Source organism: Pseudorca crassidens, chromosome 11 (genome assembly GCF_039906515.1).
Source record: "Pseudorca crassidens isolate mPseCra1 chromosome 11, mPseCra1.hap1, whole genome shotgun sequence".
NCBI lineage: Eukaryota > Metazoa > Chordata > Mammalia > Artiodactyla > Delphinidae > Pseudorca > Pseudorca crassidens.
Window position 1 is genome coordinate 50817759 of NC_090306.1, and position 22594 is coordinate 50840352.

The following is a 22594-nucleotide window of genomic DNA, read 5'->3' on the forward strand; positions in this document are numbered from 1 at the left end:
TATTTTCTTATTCACCAAGTAAAATTTACTTCCTATTTATGGGCTTTTTTCTTAATACCTTTTGGCCATAATTAGGGAATTATTAAATTATAAATTTCACTTATGTTCCATTGTTCCTGCACAAGTTATTAGACGAAGGAAAAAATCTAGACTCCAAAAAAGGGATACAGTTTTTTTAAAATAAATAGAAATCAACATCTCTCTAGAGACCTATGGATTTAAGACTCACCAAGAAATATTTTATTGGATAACTTTGGAATAAATTCAGAGGAAAACATATTAGTTCAGTATGCTTTGATGTTCTGCCTCTGAGTGATAGAACAATGGTCTGTTTAGGGGTGAATTATGCAAACATTGAAAGCTGTGTCTTTTCAGCAGAATTATTTTAGGTCAGTCCTTATAAACTTTTTGTTTCTTCAATTGTAGTCGTTATTAGAATAACATTAAACCTAGCTATTATGTGTTTCTAATGAGATTTATCTGTGGATCAGAAATAGATGGCCTGTTGTTTTCAGTGGCCATAGAGAAACTAAGTGTTTTTGTTAGCACCCTGGGATTTTTTCACCTCCATGGACCACATTAGTTTAAAAAAATCATAGATTATAGCAGCTAAGAAGTACACAGACAATATAACTCTGCTATTCCAAGAACAAAACAGTCCAGGTTTTGTGAAACTAAAACTGTCTAATCTTGAGATTTTTATTTATATTGCAGACAAAAAATACTGGCTTTTCTAGGAGTAAATCTAGAATTCGTTGTTCCTGAAATATTGTATCTTTTGGAGGAATCTCTTTGAAAAAAAATATAAAAGCATCTTTTCATATTTTACTAAGCATACGACCTTGTGGATATATCTCTAAGCCCTTAGGCCTTGCAAGGAACCCATGCAAGTACAGGGCTCTGGAGCTTAAGTTGCTTTAGCTTTACAGTAAACCTACATTTGGAAGTAGTAAAAAGATGTGAATCAAGAAGTAAATTGGTTAATGGCTTCATTACCATTAGTTAAATATTTGATAAGGTTGTACATGGATTCGCTTGTTAAATATTAAACCAAATGTATTTGTAACCAGCTAGTTTCCAATATTTCCAATATTTAACTCCATTTGTAAGAAATTCAGATGTCTCTTGACAATATGATCTTTAATTGCAGGGATTACTACCAAAGATGCTTGTATTTGCAGGTAGAATATATTAAACTTTTCTTGATCTCTACGGCCTTCATTCAGTGCAGCTTAGTCAGAGTGAGTCCCGGGAACATGGAACTATTCATTGTTAAATAATCAGTAGATAAGATTTAGGGTTTTTTGCTTTGTGTTGTTTTTTCTTTTCCTGTGTTAGAAACATTTGTGTCCTCTCAATGTCTAACAATAGGTCTGTAACTCTTCGAATATTTGGTTCATACATTTAGTATTTAAGTTCAACTTGGGGGATATACAGAGGCATTCTTTATTGTTTGTAATGGAACATATAAAATCTCAATGCATTTGTGATTCTCCCACTAGTAGCCTGTTATAAAGATGTAAAGTTTGTTGCATCTGAGTCTATTTATTCAACCCTGCTACTTCCTTTACCTTTGTTTGGCTAACATAAATTATTTTATGTTTCTTTTTAACTAATCAGCGTGACAAATCTTCATATACAGTTTTATTTGAAGTATAGATTGCTCTCTAGAACACATACCATGAGTACCTGTGTGTATCAATGAACACCTGTATTTGGCATTTCTAGTTAAGCAATAACTATTCAAGTGAACAATTCACATTCTTAGCAAGAAACAGAAGAAAATGCTGGATGCTGAGTCATAATTCCTTGGAAATAACAATGCCAAAATGCCCAAGGAAACTCTGGGCAGGGCTATACATTTTCACATATTTCTCTATTTGTTCCCTTGGTGTCAGACCTCTAAACCAAATTCAGAGCATTTGCATGGTGTTGGGGCATAATTCCAATATTTACTCAAAGAGAAATTCTGAAGGTGGTCATTCTACGGAAAGAATAAGTAGGATGGGGCTTAGGCTTGTTGTGTTTGATCTTACCAGTTTTGCTCACTATATTCTGCTAAGGGGCTTCTTTCTTTCATTTTTTGGGCCCTCACCATATCACCCCCATATAGGATGGGTGGTACACTTTAGCTCTGGCTGAACTGTTTTCTAATATAAACTGACTCAAGCTAACACATGAAGAAAGTTTACCAATCTGCTGCTTTTTATGAACTGTGTCTAACTTTGGAGTCAAAGTTGCTCTGCCTTAATTTTGGGGAAATTCCATAAGTTGTGTATCTTAAGCCAGAATGGCATGGATAAATAAGGAGCCTTTGTCTTTATACCCTCTCTTAGAATTCATCATGGAAAGCTTTCTTATTAAGTTGTTTCATTCTGCCTTGAATATCTAAATGGAATGTCTCAAGATAAATTCATAATTACATTTTCTTTATTATAATAGTATGTATATAGTATGACATTGACTGTGAATTGGATGTTAGGTTTTATAAAATTTTGAAAATCTGCATCTGAGCTTGTGTATTATTTCTATGTATGCTTAAAATTAGCCAGTGACCTTGCAAAATGTCCGTTAGACACATTCACTATCAAGCAACAATTCCCAGAGCTCAAACATGTCTAGAGGTTTTCTTAGAATTTTCTCTCTACTACAAATTATTGTGCAAGGAAAGAATAGAAATGGTGACTTCTTTCTGAAGCAACAATGGGATCTAAATACCAAATGATTTGATGACCACTGTCATTCATATAAATGAATGAATGAGCATAGGACCATGAAATGGTAAATTTTGCATTCTGTCTTTATTTGAACTTACATTTCTATTATACTTCTGAAAATTATTTTTGTGTTTTTAAGTATTTCTAATCCCTTTTTGCTTTCTTTGCAAAAACACTGCATATAAATATAAATTTTTAAAAAAATTTTCTGGGATCATAAGGCACTACTTGTTAACAGAATTATTCTTACTGGGCTTCATTATAATATTATTACAGCAAATGTGATCAAAATAAGATAATTATTAAACAAAAAGTAAACATTTAGTGGAAAGGTATCTTTTAATGAAATAAATGGGCCTCCTATGTATCTCCAGATAAATAATCTTTGTTGCTAGCTAAGCAGATACAAGGTTTCGTCTCAATTATATTCCCTTTTTGTTTCATTTCTAAAAAAGTAAGCACTGAGTAAATTGTTCACATAATAAAGTAAACAATAATGGAAATTATTTGATTTTAGCAATATCAGTCAGTTCTTTGAAAATTGTTTGTAATGATCTATTAGCTAGCAATTCAATTAAGTCTTCCTTTAATTTTATGAAAAACAGAGAATTGGAAAGCATCTCATTTACAGAAGGATTATTTTTCAGTCAATAAGTTTCTCAACTTCTGAGAAGTTTATCAAAAACATTTACCAAATAATAAATATCTACACTGCTCTTTTATCATTTAGAGACAAATTTTTAATCCAATAAGCTTATGAAGGGTAGAGAAATTAAAATATACACCTTTTTCAATACAGTATTTGTAATTAAAAGTTTTGTCTGTCACATGTTTTAAGTCTATATTTGTGAAAATTTTGGAGATGCAGACTTAGGTCATTCAGTGTGTGGGAAAATGATGCCCTCTAACTTAATTAGTAAAGCCAGTCCCTACTCTCAAACTGATCAGTGAACTAAGATTTAATTTGTCCGAAAATGTCTGAATTGATTTTTAAATTCAAAAACATACTTTAATATGCTTTTGAGGATTATTGTAAAAGCACTGAAAATCAATATAGTATGCATCTTGTAAAAGTTAAGTCAAAATTAAAATGATAACATGAGCTCTAACATATTCATGTGTTTTTGCAAAGAGCTTAATAACAAGAACAAATCTATAGGCTGTTTCTGATACGTATTTTGAAATTATTCGGTGTAATATGCAAATAAGATTATTATTTATTTGTGAATTAAGAATATGACAAAAGACACAATATTACTTTAGTAAATATGTATCTGAAAGTGTTTTAAGAATCAGGTGTAAACATTCAAAAATACCTTACTTTATATATATGTACTTATGAGCAGATTGCAGTTTTCTCTAATTATTTCCTTATGTGTCTGAACCACTCTCATTTACTAAACTCAGTTCCTTTAGAATATGACCACCACCACTCTTTTAGTGTGAGGTAGGGTCATTTTACCCCCAGCAACTAAGGAAACTCTTAAAATGTCTAGCATGTAACCAGCGCTATCTGTATTTGTTGATTGAATAAAGGAATTCCAGAACAAGTTACAAGGGCATAGGATTGTCAAACTTTATAAAGAAAGCTTAAAAATCACTTAGCCTAGTGATTTTCAACAATCATTCAATCAAGTGAATGGAACCCTGACAGAAATAAAAAGACTTGCTTTTTCTGGGATTCTTGTAGATATGAGAACCCACCTCTGTTTGAAGATAATATCCCCATGATTGCTTGAGGGCAGATGGCTGATTGCATGATAACTGGGGATATTCAGAGATATGCCCGAGGTTGTAAAACCACAACCAATTTTTTGCTACCTTATAACCCACATTGCCATTTATTCATTTCTCCATTTGAAACGAGAAACTAGTCATCTACTACGTAGCTTCTCAGAGAGCATCCCCCTCACTACCTTCCCAACAGAGTGATAAACATCTAATTTTTGATGAGCAATTAATTAATGGAGTCAATTCCTATTAACTTAAACAGGAATGAACTGTGAATGTTCCAGAATCTAGGAATTCACGTGCATCTTTTCAAAGTTCTGTGCTTTTCTAGCATTCTTTCATAATCATGTTATTTTTTAATGCTACAAATGAAATTATGATCAATATGTCATGAATGATAACCGTTAATACTAAAATAGCAAGATTAACAGAAGGTAGAAAAGCTGATTTAGCACTTTACCTAATAATGAAACTAAAGATTGCCTATTTATTGTAGGAAACAATTTTTGATAAGTAATGTGCATTATTTTTTTAAGAAGTGTAAGCCGCTCTGGTAGGCACCATAGCAATTAAACTTAAAAACTATTTCAAAACTAGATCCAAATTAGTCATATAAGAAATTTATAGTTTAACATATTTTAAATTATAGCTTTTATTACTAACATATTTTAAAATTCTATTTGAAAATCTTGATTGAAAAAACATAAATGTCTAACCAACCTTCAGTTCTTAAGTCCCTCTACAATATTCTTAACATGTGGTCACATACTTCTGCTTGAACAGTTTAAGGCCAAGTAACTCCCTTTCAAATAATTTAAAATATCTTTCCTATACAAAAACCAACCTTCTCTAACTTTTGTCCTGTCTACTAACTCTCAATTGAAACTTTTTCAGATAATGAAAGAAAGCTATTGTTTTTCCTAAATCATCTTTATCCAAGATAAATATATACTTTTTTTTCAACCGTTCCTTATATAACATTATATCAAGTGTTCATGTGTGAAATAACTCTCCTCTTCAAATAATCCACTTCTATTTATCTAGCCCAGAGTATTTCAGTGGGAGCTTAATGGAATTTGGGTTTGGACAATTCTTTGTGTTATGGATCTTGCACATTGCAGGAAGATTAAAATCTCTGATCCCATCCATCAAACATTAAAAGTGCTCCAAATTCTAATGAAAACAGATGTGTTCTCTAACATTGCCAACTGTCCCCTACAAAGAATAGATTTTATCTCAGTTAAGAAGCTCTGATGGAAAAAAAAGTATATCAAAATCACAATGATATTATCTCACAACCCTTAGAATGTTTGTTATCAAAAAGACAAGAAATAATAAATGCTTGTGAGAATGTGGAGAAAAGGGAACCCTTGTATACTGCTGGTGGGAATGTAAATTGTTATAGGCATTATGGAAAACAATATGGAAGTTCCTCAAAAAATTTAAAATGGAGCTACCATATGATCCAGTAATCCCACTTTTGGGTACATATCTGAAGGAAATAAAGTCACTATCTCAAAGAGATATCTGCACTCTCATGTTCATTGTATTATTCACAGTAGCCAACCTAAGTGTCCATTAATGGATGAATAGATATAGAAAATGTGGCATGTATATAAAATGGAATATTATCCAGCCTACAAAAGAGGGAAATCCTGTCATATGCAACAGCATGATGAACCTGCAGGACATTGTGCTTAGTGAAGCCAGGCATAGAAAGACAAATACTGCACGATCTCACTTATATGTGGAATCTGAAAAAGTTGGACTCATAGAAGCAGAGTGGAACGGGGGTTGCCAGGGGCTTAGGAGAATGGAGGAAATGAGATGTTGGTCAAGGGTACCAACTTTCCATTACAAGTTGAATAATTCTGGAGATCTAATACATCACATGGTGACTTAGTTAATAATAAGGTATTGTACGCTTCAAATTTGCTAAGAGAGTAGATCTCAGGTGTTCTCACCACACACGCACACACACTCAAACAGTAACTATGTGAGGTGATGGGTATTTAATTAGCTTGACTATGGTAGCCATTTCACAATGTATACACATATCAAAACATGTTGTACACCTTAAATACATACAGTTTTTTAAAATCACCTCTGATAATGTAGGTGGAGTTTTTGTTTTTCTGTTTTGTTTTTGCTTTTGGTAGTCACAAGATCTCTGTTACTTCAAGTCAGCACAAGGATGTTGACCTGGGTGGGACTTGCCAATATTAATTGGTGGACCACAGAACACTTCCTATAATCTAGGTTAATATTAATTATTACCGTTCTCCTAATATATCTATTAGTCCTAAATTCAACCTGTATTTTCCATGTTGTGTGTTAGAATTTCATTAGGGATATGCTAAAATGTCTTGAAAAGATTGATGTGCTATTGTCTGTATTTCTTTGACATGAATGTACAGAAAGAAATGATTTTAGCTTTAGTTGATAAACATGCTGGGTGATCACAGTTTCTTATTCTAGATTTTCATAAAAATTCCTTTAATAATCTATTCTAATCTGTTCTTAGAAACCCTCAGAATTTATGTCAAATTCATTAACTTTTGAAAAACATACTTTTGTTTGTTTTGGAGAAGTGGATTTATATTTCCATTTTTCTGCTTTTCTCTAACGTATTCTCTGTTCTTTATACTTTAGCACATTGATTTAATTACCTTATCAGCATCTATCCATGTTTAGAGATACTCCTTTTTCATATTTTTCCATAAAAAATCTTCATTTTCTGAGATTTGATTCTCATGCCTATCAAGTATCTCAGGTGTTACACATTTGCCCGTCTTGTCCCTTCTTTGGGTTACTATTCACGACTCTAGTTTTAACTTCCTCATCTGTATTATCCCTCTTCTCTTTGAGTTTCCATTTCTACTCCAAAAATCCACACTTGGCTTCTATTTTAGTGATATTAAACTTATTTTGTATTTGTCTAACTTCTCCCTTTTCTGTATCAAATGATTAATATACTTCTCAATCTAAACTCATATTTCTAGATGTTTACAGTTACTCCTTTGTTTTTTATATTATTTCCTACATTCTGTATAAGATTTTTAAAAATCTTTTTAAAATCAAAATATACTACAAATACCTTTCTCTTTTCCTGGAGTATTGTGATGTTTGCTTCTGAAAACCAGTGTTTGCATCTCATATATCCAGTTAATTCTCTTTCTGCGTGTCTTCACTGCAGGTGCTGTTGCTACAAGTAGCATATGGTATTTTCTGGAGCTTGTTGTTTCCTCATTCAGAACATACACAGTTTATTTGTTAAAAATGGGGCTTTTTCATTCATTCATTTACGCTTGCTTTGTGAACACTAATATAGCTGGATCCACCCATAGAGGTTCTAGATGATGCCAAAAGATATAAAATGTCTTAATGTAGCTTTTTTGGATAATATTGTCTTCTGGATTAACAGCAAAGTTACATAGATTAGAAAGTATATGCCCCACAATTAATTGTAAATAATGAGACTTCAAAGACCATTCTTAACCTTTTAAAAAATTGTATTGTGAATTAAGTGTGTGTGAGAGTGTGTGTCTGTGTGTGTGTGAAGATAGTTTGTGTAAAGAGGTTAAATGTAAGCTAAACACAAAGGCAATGTCATATTTTATTTAAATCGCCATGAAGTTCAGAACACCAATAAACCCTTGTCAACTTAAAACTCTCATTTAATTTATGAATGTGTGTAATGCAATAAATTTGCATGCCACTTATTTCAGGAAACCTGTAAAACAAGCTATCGAACAAAATACCCAATTCTTCAAAGTAAAATTGAACAACAGCTTCTCAGTTGGACATGTGATTGAACCAAACCTTTTTATTCTAATTATTCTTGGTATTTCCAAATCATTATACCACAATATTTAAGGAAAAGTCATCTATTTTACTACAGGTTTATCTGCTGGGATGCTTTCAAGGTGAATACTCAATAGCCTTCCACACTAACTAAACACATTACCTCATTTAATAAGAATTTTAAATATAAGGTAACCATAGAATGGCATCATTCGGGTTCCAAGTCTACTGTGATACTCTTGGAACTGATAGCTTCTGTGTTTCAGCTTTTTCTTCAGGCCAGCTCTCTTTCTGTTCACAGGATGGCTGTTGTGGTTCAAGGCAACATATGCAAATGAGACAACATTTAGGGATTTCCTGGTAACTCCTTTTAAGCAAAGGAAAACTGTTCCCAGAAATTGCTAATAGATTTCCACTCACTGGCCAGAACTGTGTCCTAAACCCAGCCCTAACACAGTCAGTGGAGAAGGGAATGAGATTACCATGATTGGCTGTCTTAGTCAATCAGGAGTGACTCCCACCTCAATACAGAGTTTAATTCTCTGAGCACGTGGCTGCACAGTAAAAAGCAGATTCCTGGAAGGAATCAATGTTCTCCCAAAAGAGGAAGTAGGAGAAAATGGAAGCACAATCAATAACAAAGAGTGTTAGCCAAGGGAGGACTCACTTAAATATGTTATGATTTCTCTGATGATGACTATTTATACTCTGGAATAAGTAGAGAATACTAATTGTTACTACTCCATGGAACTTTATAACATGCTAGAACTTATATAAAATGTGCACAAAGAATACTTGGAGGGGCTCTTGGAGGGGCTTCCCTGGTGGCGCAGTGGTTGAGAGTCCGCCTGCCGGTGCAGGGGACACGGGTTCGTGCCCAGGTCCGGGAAGATCCCACATGCCGCGGAGCGGCTGGGCCCGTGAGCCATGGTCCCTTAGCCTGTGCGTCCGGAGCCTGTGCTCCGCAACGCGAGAGGCCACAACAGTGAGAGGCCCGCGTACCACAAAAAAAAAAAAAAAAAAACCCACAGAAAAATCATGTGTGATGAGAATTTATTTCCTTGAAACTTCATTTTTCTTGTTAATACAATAAACCGAGTTGCTTTTAAGGTCGGAGAGAGATGTCAGATGGTGTTGTGTTTTACATCTAATGTTAGATGTCTCCTCGGGCTAATATTAAGCATTTAGAGATTTTTTACAAAATAAGCTTATTTTATTCTGTATCATAATTTTAATTTTGCCTCCACAACTATTACAAAGTAGAAATAATTTATGACATTTTATAAGCATTTAATATTAAGGGGTATGGAGTGTTGATTATTTCTAAATAAATCACTTATGAAGTATATCTTTTTTGTGCTAGAAAAAGATTACACATAATTATGTAAACATATCCCTTACAGGATATCATTTAACTAAGATATATAATTTAAAATAAAGTTACTTGTTAAAATTAGAACTCTCATTGCATCTTGACTGATACCACTGTAGAATTTATCAAAGCTTGCTCAAAAGAAGTGCCAACACCTCTCAATGTTGTCTTTAGTGGCTACTCTTAATCAGTCACAGTAATGGGACACAGCTTTGACGTGGTTGTCCCAATCTATAGCTATAATTATTTCCCATACATTGCAAATGAGGTTGTGATTCATAGACTATTTTCAAATTTAAATTTACACTATTTAGGCAAACACATTTATAGAATATAGTAATCAGTTTGTTAGTTATGCGGGCATCACGTAGAAAATGGAATATATAATATCATATGTAATATCAGTGATACTGGGAAGAAACTGTTATTAGTCCAAGTATTGATAAATGCGTTTGAATTCATTCTGATAATCTAGTATTTATCAAAGCATCCGTCACAGTTCTTAAAATAACTTTGTTGATTATTTTTTCCTCTGGAAAATAATGCATTCAGGATTATATTTGTGCTTTTTATTATTTTATCCTTGGAGTCTGTCAACTGGCTTTATACCAGGAGCTCAAGAAATACTGCATTGAACTGATCTGAGTTAAATTGAATTGGTTAAGTAGTTTTAAGACAAGGAATTGACACCTAAATTCAGTAATTAATCAAGCTAATCAATTGATTCTGACTCTCCCGCTCTCAGAAAGGCTATTTGAATTTAACTTCATGCTTTTAATTAAAATGTTTATTTCCTAAACCAATGTATACGTTATAATAAATAACTATATTTTATATATAATAATATATATTATGTATATATATAATTTCTTCAGATGAGTTTTACCATATTAGGGACAGAATTCTATTCTTTTCACATCACCTTGTACAATTTTCATTGATTTTTTTCCTCTAACCCTGCTGTTCTTATAGAGCTGTCTTATATATGGCCCTTTTTAGGTTTATTTTGTTTGATATTAAATGCAAAATGTGGTATTTTGTTTTTGAGTTCTTTTTCTAAAATTATGTGTTATTATCGATATCCTTTCAAAAGATATTGTGGAGTAATATTAAAGACTGGCCACGAGTATTTATATTTATAGGTAAAGAATAAAAATATTAAGTATAGTTGTGTGAAAGAATAAGGTTGTACTGACAACTGAATCTCAATGTGTTTTAAATACCATCCATGTAGAAGCTCTCAAATGAAATGCAAATTTTTAAGTTTTAATATTAACTAAAAATTAGTTAATTTTTTCTAGGCTAAAAACTGGACTGAGAATTCTGACCTAATGTAATTTTTTTCCTCAAAGCAGTGCCCCTAGTTTCAGATGAAATATAATTTTAAGTTAAGAAGGAAATGTCAAAGCAAATAATTCACACTCGGACAGGTCTTATAAAGTGGTATACGGACTTTCAAAGAATCTAAGATAGCCTCGATTGTTAAGTTGCACCACTATTTTATGAAGTACCACTAAAGAAAAAAATGCTGCACGTTAAAATAAGACACACCAACTCTTTCTTAATATTTAGATTTTTATTTTATAATTACTAAAAGAGCTTTTTTAGACATAGATTATTTTAATCATTTTAATCACTCCTGAATATTTATATGTGCACACACACACATACAAATATATCAGAAAATGTATGTTAAATACATTGCATAAGGCATTCCTAAAACTTCATCCTGTTTAGTATCTAGCTCTTCTACAGTACGTTTTGAGTCAGAGCGCTCGATGTTCATGTTTCCCACATTAAGATTTTTCCCTTTGCTGGTGAGGCAGCCTGTCTTAATAGAGAGAGCCGCCATTTTCTCTGGCAGTTCTATCTAAACTGCTGCACCCGTTCTGTAAATTTCGATGGTGGTACTTTCTTGACCTTACCGGAATGTATCAACAGAAGCTTTTTCAAACAACAATCAGGATTCATATTCATTTCCTTTTTCAAATGGTCCTTAAATGGTCTGACTGAAATATGAGGAATTTCCATTATCTAACCAAGCCACAGAAATAACAACCAAATTCAAGCATACCTAAGCCATGGTAGCAACATACTACCTATGACTGCCCCCCGATGGACAGGAATTGTTAAGAGACCATCAGTGTAAGACATCCTCATTTCTAATATAATGAGGTATGTAAACAGTTGGTGACTTAGAATAAAAAAAATATAGTATTAAAGAAAAGTCACAGTGGAGTATAATAAAAAAAATTCAGCTGCAATTAAGGACATATGTGTGTGTACAAACATACATTATTCTAGAAAATAAAATTCTAACAGACAAGTCATTTATATAATCCCTAGATTTTTGTTAGGTAAATTTACCTGCATTTATTAGGATATTTAGGCAGTTTAGCTATGTCCTGTTGAAAAACTTTTCCATCAAAAGTTGAATAATTATGGTCCTAACAAACTCTGTGTTAAACAATTCTAATTTATTATTTTATGTGCTTGTATATATATGGGTAAAGATAACCAGTCAAATTGATTGGAAAGTATTAAAAAGTTTTCATGATATTCCATGTGACCTAATATTTTTCTTTAATCATTAAAACGTGCTTTCTCAAATTTCAAAATTAACAAATGTTACGAATAATAAATAAATTAATAAATAATAACCCAGCAACTGAATATTTCTTAATGTCCTCTCTACCTCAGGTCCCATAAGTAGTGTTTTGGTGAATAAATACGGTAGCCGGCCAGTGGTGATGGTAGGAGGTTTGTTATGCTGTTTGGGAATGGTCACAGCCTCTTTTAGTACCAGCGTAATAGAGCTTTACATCACCATGGGATTCATTTGTGGTAAGTCAAGTTTTGTTTTCATCTTATTTTCTTCTTAACAGTCCCTGTTGTTTACAAAGCTCTGTCAGAAGCACGAGCAATAGAACATTCTTATTGTTTCCTTTGAATTTCTTTTTTATATCAGACGCTATCTTAAAGTAATGTCCTCTGGTACATCAAAATACTGGCTATAGGCTGGCCAATCAAATTTCAAGCAATGGAAACAGCAAGTTATCAGACATGTTATGTGTTATTATGTAAATGTCAAAAAGAAAACCTCTTTGGTTTGTTTTTACAGTTTCAACATTTAATATTCAGCCAGACTTGTGGACACAGACTTCCTGGCATATAAATAGCTTCATTAAAGAAAATATTTTCATTACTTATTACTATTAGTGTCTGACTTATCACTCATACTAGGTTAAAAATGGTGCCAAAAAGATATTTCCTGGATTCACTGATTAGCTTTAACAATAGAATTGTTGTTGCCTGTATTTTGATTAGTGGTAGAGCTCTGCATGGATATCCCTTCTTTTTCTTACTAAAGGATTCTGTTTAAAAGCTCTGAAAGGCACATTTGCCACTAAAGACAAATATTTTAAAATGACATCCCGTCACTTGATTATAGTTGCTTCTCATGCATGTCGGTAGACGCTAGCTGACCTGCATATGTACATTTGGAAAATACTATCTTTATTAGCCTCAGCAGTAAATTGCATTACACAAATCTACACTCAGAATTTTAAGAAAAATTAGACTCCAACATATAAAGAAATTGAATCATTTCCTTTTGCCCACAGATAAAAAGGTAAATGTATTTCTCTTTTTATGACTTTAGATCAGTCTAACCTTGCATTAATGTATTATTTGATTAAAAAATTAGATGTATTAAAGCCTACAGTAATAGTGATGTTAAAATCTTTCTCTTTACAACCTATGGACAACTCTCTTCTTTTTTGATATGGTAAAACACCTTTGACATTTTTTAAAATATTTATTTATTTATTTGGCTGTGTCAGATCTTAGTTGCGGTACGCAGGATCTTTCATTGTGGTGCACGAGCTCTTCATTATGGCGCGTGGGCTTCTCTCTAGTTGTGTCATGCGGGCTCTACAGCACACGGGCTCAGTGGTTGTGGCCTGCGGGCTTAGTTGCCCTGTGGCATGTGGGATCTTAGTTCCCCGACCAGGGATCAAACCCGCATCCCCTGCATTGGAAGGCGGATTCTTAACCACTGGATCACCAGGAAAGTCCCTCCTTTGACATTTTAAATGAGAATCTTCTTATATCTAAGAACTGTCATGGTGGAGTGAATGCCCTTTCCTTTGTGCAGAAATACTACATACAGGTGACCTTGAACAACATGGGTTTGAACTGCAGGGGTCCACGGTACTACACGATCCATGGATCCATGTTTGGTTGAATCCTGAGGAGAGATGGCTATAAATGATACATAGATTTTTAGCTATGCAGAGAGTGGGCCCTCCTAAACCCCCCACTGTTCAAGGGTCAGCCATATGTCACTTGGCCATAGAATTCAGGCTGGGCCCACAAGTAGATGTATTAGGGAAAAGATGGTTTTGATGTTACTGTGTCACAAATAACAATAGCATTTTATGTTATTCTAGCTTCAGTTCCCTTCCTTTGGGCCTTAACGGCTTTGGTGCGTCTAGTCAGCCATTAAATATACCTATAAGGGATTTATCTTAAGTCATTATCAGCCAAAACTTATTGGTATCTGAAATCAGACAGGTCTAGCTTTTAAACCTGACTCCGCACACATGAGCCGTGTGATCATGGATAAATAAACCCCCTTATGCCTCAGTCTCCCTGTCTTTAAAATGGGAAAATAATACCTCTTTCCTTTGGGAGTTGTTGTCATGATTAATGTAAAAAATGAATATATGGTACTTTACAGAGAGTACCCAGCATTTTGTCACTTTTAAATAAATATTAGCATATAATAATAATCACATCATCATTATATAACATCTTAAAGTTCTAAACCTTACTCGATTTTAGCAAAATCCTTTTTTGTTATTGACGGAATTGGAACTCAAGACTAAGTATTTACCCAGTAGTACACGTAGGTAAGTAGTCGAGGCAGATTTAGATCTTTTTTTTTTTTGCAGTAGGCGGGCCTCTCACTGTTGTGGCCTCTCCCGTTGCGGAGCACAGGCTCCGGACACGCAGGCTCAGCGGCCATAGCTCACGGGCCCAGCCGCTCCGCGGCATGTGGGATCTTCCCAGACCGGGACACGAACCCGTGTCCCCTGCATCGGCAGGTGGACTCTCAACCACTGCACCACCAGGGATGCCCAGATTTAGATCTTTTGATTTCAAATCTCCTGTTCCTTTTACCATATGCCAGACAGGAAATAGATGACCACAATCTCCTAAGGAGAACTGGCATTAACATCTGAAAGCAAAATTCCCGGTGACAGAATGGGGGCACAGGCAGGGAGGATGGCTTAAGGTAAAGAAATTTGAACTTGGAAACTCAATTCCTGGGTTTTAATTTGTGTTCTTCCACTTACAAGCTGCTGCCCATAGTTTTATTATTTAAATGTTGGATCTAATTACACTCATTCTGCATACATCACAAGTATGGCTGAGGTAGAATCAGAGAGCACACTGCCCTGTCACTCTCCAAAGCATGTTCTTGGTTCCTTCTTGTCAGTTTTTAGAAACCCTATTACAAATACTTAATACAACTATTTGTATTAATTTGTATTAGAGGTGTGCAGTAAGTATTTGTACTCAGAACTCAGTGTTCCAGAATCTTAATACTTAACCAATTTGCAATACTGTCTCAATTTACATAAACTGGTAAATGCAGAAGAATTCCTACTTCTATAGATCCTAAAATAATGCAGAATAATGCCCAGGCTAAAGGGGAAAGAGAGGTATCAACAGTTTGTATAAATCAATTGTATTTACTTCTTAAACAAACATTTGTTTCTGTTGCCAAATAGTACCTTGGAGAGCTATAAGAAGTAATTCATTTCTCAAAGGCAATACTCAACACTGTCAAGGTGTCCCTAGAAAGAGTAGAAACTTTTGACTCATATAAACAATCAGCTTTAATCCCTGAAATGAGAATATGTTTCAAGCAAAACAAAAGTTACTTAGTTTTTAGTTAATACGCATGTACCTCTGTAGTCATGAAATGTGGAATGTGAGGGATAAAGAGCATGAAATCGATGGCATGAATTGATTACTGTTTTTTATTATTTGCATAGCTTTGAAAGAAATATCTCTGGGAGACCTAAGGTTATTTATAAATGACAACTTTTTTAGTCTGTTCACTCTATTCCACTCTGAAAGAAAGTATTCACATTTTAAATGCACTCTTGCCCACAAGGAAGATATTTATTCTCTATATGTGTATATAAATATAGAGAGAGGTTAATTTGTTTGTGGAATTAAGTGATTGTAACTAAGAACGAATGAATTCTGTCCCGGTTTCAACCTATTCTATGATTATTGCAACAGAAGTAGAAGTTCTTGGTTTTATTTTTGTGTTTTAAAAAGAAAGGAATATGAACCTGTCATGCCTCTCAGGTGTCCAGTTATGAGAACCTTTTTGTTTACGTGCCATCCTATTGATAATACATAATTATTAAAAATTACTACGTGCTGTTGCATTTTTAGTTCTGCCATTTTCACTTGAATGTACATTTTGAGGAGTAATTTCTTTTGAGTGGCATAATGTGTTTGTGTTTTTCTTCCTTTTGTTTTTTTTAGGTTTAGGTCTAGCCTTCAACCTGCAACCCGCCTTAACAATCCTTGGCAAGTACTTCTATAAGAAACGGCCTATGGCGAGTGGCCTCGCAATGGCAGGAAGTCCTGTTTTCCTAAGTACACTGGCTCCTTTCAATCAGTACCTCTTTAATACTTATGGCTGGAAAGGAAGCTTCTTGATTTTGGGAGGTTTACTGTTGAACTCCTGTGTGGCTGGGTCCCTTATGAGACCTGTTGGACCCAAACTAACTACTAAGAAGTCTAAACAAAAGGCTGGTGAAAAAGTGACTGATCCAGGCATGAAGAAAAGACATAGGAAGAAATCAATATGCACAAAAATTGATAAGTATTTAGATTTCTCTCTTTTTAAGCACAGGGGATTTCTGATATACTTATCTGGAAATGTCATTATGTTTCTGGGGTTCTTTGCCCCCATTATATTCTTGGCTCCATATGCTAAAGACAAAGGAATTGATGAATATTCTGCAGCTTTCTTGCTGTCTGTTATGGCTTTTGTTGATATGTTTGCCAGACCTACTGTAGGATTCATTGCAAACTCCAAATTTATCCGACCCCGAATCCAGTACTTCTTCAGTTTTGCGATTTTGTTCAATGGAGTGTGTCATCTCCTGTGCCCGTTGGCTGAGGACTACACAAGCCTGGTGGTGTATGCTGTATTTTTTGGCCTTGGATTTGGGAGCGTTAGCAGTATCCTCTTTGAAAGTCTCATGGACCTTGTTGGCGCTCAAAGATTTTCCAGTGCTGTGGGTCTCGTCACAGTTGTGGAGTGTTGCCCCGTCCTTCTTGGTCCTCCTCTTGCTGGTAAGAATATTTCTCATCAAGTAAAGCAAAAAGCATAAAATTAATATCCACTAACCAAGACTTTCTTTGTAGTGTAAAATGTGGTTTGTAATAATAGATACTAATTGCCTAAAAGACTGTGGTGTGTTAATTTTAGCCCTTACTATGTGTTTTTAAATTTCCTAATTAGTCTATTTTAGACAAAAATTTCATTCAGAGCCTGGAGTTATGAACTTAAGAATTTAAATTAGACTGATAATTAGCATAATTTTCAGGTTTTTACCTATATCAACTTGTTTTGTGTTTTTAAAAAATGTATCATAAAAATAAAATTCCACTTTATTTTATCATTGATAAACAGATTTCTCTTTTTTATTAAAATGAGTCAAAAATTTGAAGTAATGCTCTCAAAAGGTCAAGATCTGTTTTTTGTTTGTTTGTTTGTTTGTTTTTTGCGGTATGCGGGTCTCTCACTGTTGTGGCCTCTCCCGTTGCGGAGCACAGGCTCCGGACGCGCAGGCTCAGCGGCCATGGCTCACGGGCCCAGCCGCTCCGCGGCATGTGGGATCTTCCCAGACCGGGGCACGACCCCGTGTCCCCTGCATCAGCAGGTGGACTCTCAACCACTGTGCCACCAGAGAAGCCCCTGTTTTCTTATTGGTTATACTAATATAGAATTTGTTACATGCTTAAGGAAGGAATACTTTTATAATATCACTAATTGGAATATATGAATAGGAATGCAAGAATGAAGGGAAGTTCATTCAAAGTCATTTTCTTGATCAGATACTTATATTCCATATTTATAACAATTACCTTTAGATTTTAAGATCTAAAATACCGTCAGTGATGCCTATAAAAAATCTCTATGCTAAATTATGTAGTAAGGATACTGAGTAAAGACATATGTATAAGTTCATTTTTGAAGTTAAGACTTTGTTTAGTGTTAGACTTAAATGTTATAAATATTAAATACTTTTCGTTGTCCAGTCTTTTTCAGTAATCACTGTATAGCATTGCTTTAGTTAATGCTAAATGTAGGTATTTACTTAGACCTCCTGGCCTGCCCCCTAATGGTCACAGTAATTGCTGGGCTAAACATAAATTTTTTTCGTGTATTTAAAATCAGTGTTTAAAGTCTTCCTACATGACATCAAGGAATCATTTTGAAAGTGGGAAAATTCATGCTTAAATTGTTAATCTTAAGGCACCATTGACATGTACCTTTTGCTTTTTCATTTGGTCAGGAATGAGTGGTATAATTGTTGACTTTTTCTGTCCACCAGGACTGTCCTCTGGTATCTAGTACAGATGCTTTGGATGGTATATCTCTCATTATAGATATGCCAGGGCACCAAAACAATTTTCAAAGTGAATGAAGCCAGTAGGTCTTATTCATTTTGGCCAATATATGCCTATCTTTTCATACAGAATTAGTTTTACCAAATGGGTTTTAGAAGTCTATTCATTACCAATAAAATTCTTAGTATCAACAGAGAAAAATCTATTTCACCAGCCATGGTGGGATGAAAAAATATCAAGTCAGCTCAATAGGCATAGTGGATGGGTGCTATGGAAATGAATGAATCTGATTTGGCCATTTCTACCTGGGCTGAGACCTATTTTAATAATATTTACATCAATTTCAGTATCCTTGAGGGCTTATTTTGTTAATATTGCCAAACTATTGCACCAGTGGGATCAGTGGCAGTAATTGATTTGAGGCTCATTGTTGAAGCTTTCAGGCTATAGCCATAACAGAGTAGCCTTTTTTTTATCCTGTTTCTGCCTTCTGTTATCCCTGATATTCCTTGACTTTTACACTGGCTTTTCCTCTATAGCATTCAGTCACTGCTAGCATGGCATCTGGCTTATAGTAGGCACTCAATAAATACTTTCAAATGAATCGCTGTTGTTGCAGTTACTTCTTACACAGTTGCTGCTGCTGCTACTAGTCTTGTTAGTACAACAGTGAAAGGCAGGGAGAGCATGATTTTTATTTTTATTTTTTTCAACTCGAACTTCCACTGCTACATTCAAAAAGAGCTGAAACTTTAGTTCTGGAAATCATATCTGCTTTCTTGATGCTAAAAATTCCCAAAACATTTAGAAACTATGTTGATTTGGCAATACAAAGTGATGATATAATTCTGATGGGGCAAAAGACCTAATGTTTTTGTATTTAGATATGTAATAATCATTGTATGAATAGGAATATTTGACTAAAGTTAGAATGGAAAATTAAATTACACAATTTTTGTTCTGTTTTTTATCTATATATCGTACTTACTCAAATTAACTCCAATAAGTCCATTCTAACATTTACCTAATTAAAGCAGAAAACTTTGTTGAAGTAAATAATTTCACAAGTAGCTAAATTTAATAACAAGCCACTAACTAGATTCTTGTCAGAGTGATGGAAATTATTATTTTTTTAATTTAATTTTATTTATTTTTTTATACAGCAGGTTCTTATTAGTTATCAATTTTATACACATCAGTGTATACATGTTAAACCCAATCGCCCAATTCATCACACCACCATCCCCACCCCCCCACGGCTTTCCCCACTTCCTGTCCATACGTTTGTTCTCTACATCTGTGTCTCAACTTCTGCCCTGCAAACCGGTTCATCTGTACCATTTTTCTAGGATCCACATACATGCATTAACATACGATATTTGTTTTTCTCTATCTGACTTACTTCACTCTGTATGACAGTCTCTAGATCCATCCACGTCTCAACAAATGACCCAATTTTGTTCCTTTTTATGGCTGAGTAATATTCCATTGTATATATTACCACATCCTCTTTATCCATTCGTCTGTCGATGGGCATTTAGGTTGCTTCCATGACCTGGCTATTATAAATAGTGCTGCAGTGAACATTGCGGTGCATGTATCTTTTTGAATTATGGTTTTCTCTGGCTATATGCCCAGTAGTGGGATTGCTGGATCATATGGTTATTCTATTTTTAGTGTTTTAAGGAACCTCCATACTGTTCTCCATAGTGGCTGTATCATTTTACATTCCCACCAAAAGTGGAAGAGGGTTCCCTTTTCTCCACACCCGCTCCAGCATTTGTTGTTTGTAGATTTTCTGATGATGCCCATTCTAACTGGTGTGAGGTGATACCTCACTGTAGTTTTGATTTGCATTTCTCTAATAATTAGTGATGCTGAGCAGCTTTTCATGTGCTTCTTGGCCATCGTATGTCTTCTTTGGAGAAATGTCTATTTAGGTTTTCTGCCCATTTTTGGACTGCGTTGTTTGTTTTTTTAATATTGAGCTGAATGAGCTGTTTGTATATTTTGGAGATTAATCCTTCGTCCATTGATTCATTTGTGAATATTTTCTCCCATTCTGAGGGATGTCTTTTCGTCTTGTTTATGGTTTCCTTTGCTGTGCAAAAGCTTTGAAGTTTCATTAGGTCCCATTTGTTTATTTTTGTTTTTATTTCCATTAGTCTAGGAGGTGGATCAAAAAAGATCTTGCTGTGATTTATGTCAAAGGGTGTTCTTCCTATGTTTTCCTCTAAGAGTTTTATAGTGTTCAGTCTTACATTTAGGTCTCTAATCCATTTTGAGTTTATTTTTGTTTATGGTGTTAGGGAGTGTTATAATTTCATTCTTTTAAATGTAGCTGTCCAGTTTTCCCAGCACCACTTATTGAAGAGACTGTCTTTTCTCCATTGTATATCCTTGCCTCCTTTGTCATAGATTAGTTGACCATAGGTGCATGGGTTTATCTCTGGGCTTTCTATCTTGTTCCATTGATCTATGTTTCTGTTTTAGTGCCAGTACCATGTTGTCTTGATTACTGTGGCTTTGTAGTATAGTCTGAAGTCAGGAAGTCTGATTCCTCAAGCCCCGTTTTTTTCCCTCAAGACTGCTTTGGCTATTCAGGGTATTTTGTGTCTCCATACAAATTTTAAGATTTTTTGTTCTACTTCCCTAAAAAATGCCATTGGTAATTTGATAAGGATTGCATTGAATCTGTAGATTGCTTTGGGCAGTATAGTCATTTTCACAATATTGATTATTCCGATCCAAGAACATGGTATATCTCTCCATCTGTTTGTATCATCTTTAATTTCTTTCATCAGTGTTTTATAGTTTTCTGCATACAGGTCTTTTGTCTCCCTAGGTAGGTTTATTCCTAGGTATTTTATTCTTTTTGTTGCAGTGGTAAATGGGAGTGTTTCCTTAATTTCTCTTTCAGGTTTTTCATCATTAGTGTATAGGAATGCAAGAGATTTCTGTGCATTAATTTTGTATCCTGCAACTTTACCAGATTCATTGATTAGCTCTAGTAGTTTTCTGGTGGCATCTTTAGGATTCTCTATGTATAGTATCATGTCATCTGCAAACAGTGACAGTTTTACTTCTTCTTTTCCAATTTGTATTCCTTTTATTTCTTTTTTTTCTTTGATTACCGTGGCTAGGACTTCCAAAACTATGTTGAATAGTAGTGGTAAGAGTGGACATCCTTGTCTTTTTCCTGATCTTAGTGGAAATGCTTTCAGTTTTTCACCATTGAGAATGATGTCTGCTGTGGGTTTGTCGTATATGGCCTTTATTATGTTGAGGTAGGTTCCCTCTATGCCCACTTTCTGGAGAGTTTTTATCATAAATGGGTGTTGAGTTTTGTCAAAAGCTTTTTCTGCATCTCTTGAGATGATCATATGGTTTTTATTCTTCAATTTGTTAATATGGTGTATCACATTGATTGATTTGAATATATTGAAGAATCCTTGCATCCCTGGGATAAATCCCACTTGATCATAGTGTATGATCCTTTTAATGTGCTGTTGGATCCTGTTTGCTAGTATTTTGTTGAGGATTTTTGCGTCTATATTCATCAGTGATATTGGTCTGTAATTTTCTGTTTTTGTAGTATCTCTGTCTGGTTTTGGTATCAGGGTGATGGCCTCATAGAATGAGTTTGGGAGTGTTTCTTCCTCTGCAATTTTTTGGAAGAGTTTGAGGAGGATGGGTGCTAGCTCTTCTCTAAATGTTTGATAGAATTCACCTGGGAAGCCAGAATGATGGAAATTCTGACTAAACAAATAGGTGTATTTCAGAATCACCTGGAATATGCATATGATAAATAATATGGATTTGTGTATACTAAATTTTGCCAGAATTATTGTTAAGAATTAGATGCCTGCATAAGCAAGAGGCAAAACTAAGTACAAACAGTATAAACTGAAGCGTGTTTAAAAGTCAGTAAGCTTTGCAATTATATGGCAGCAGGCTTGGTTTTCAATGTTCTCAATATCAAATGGATATGGAATTTAAGAAAAAAAAAATGTCCTGAAGAACCTAGGGGTAAGGCAGGAATAAAGACGCAGACCTCCTAGAGAACGGACTTGAGGTTATGGGGAGGGGGAAGGGTGAGCTGTGACAGGGCGAGAGAGAGTCATGGACATATACACACTAACAAACGTAGTAAGGTAGATAGCTAGTTGGAAGCAGCCGCATGGCACAGGGATATTGGCTTGGTGCTTTGTGACAGCCTGGAGGGGTGGGATAGGGAGGGTGGGAGGGAGGGAGAGGCAAGAGGGAAGAGATATGGGAACATATGTATATGTATAACTGA

The 22594-nt window shown here is 34.6% G+C and overlaps 1 protein-coding gene across 3 annotated transcripts in view; it reads left to right on the forward strand.

Moving 5' to 3' along the window:
* SLC16A7 (solute carrier family 16 member 7) overlaps positions 1-22594 on the forward strand; it is a 160526-nt gene that overhangs the window by 134473 nt on the left and 3459 nt on the right. For all 3 annotated transcript variants that reach the window (XM_067697192.1, XM_067697191.1, XM_067697193.1), the window contains 2 exons: positions 12325-12468; positions 16195-17013. In XM_067697192.1, the coding sequence (XP_067553293.1) occupies positions 12325-12468; positions 16195-17013 (963 nt within the window). The remainder of the gene's footprint in view (positions 1-12324; positions 12469-16194; positions 17014-22594) is intronic.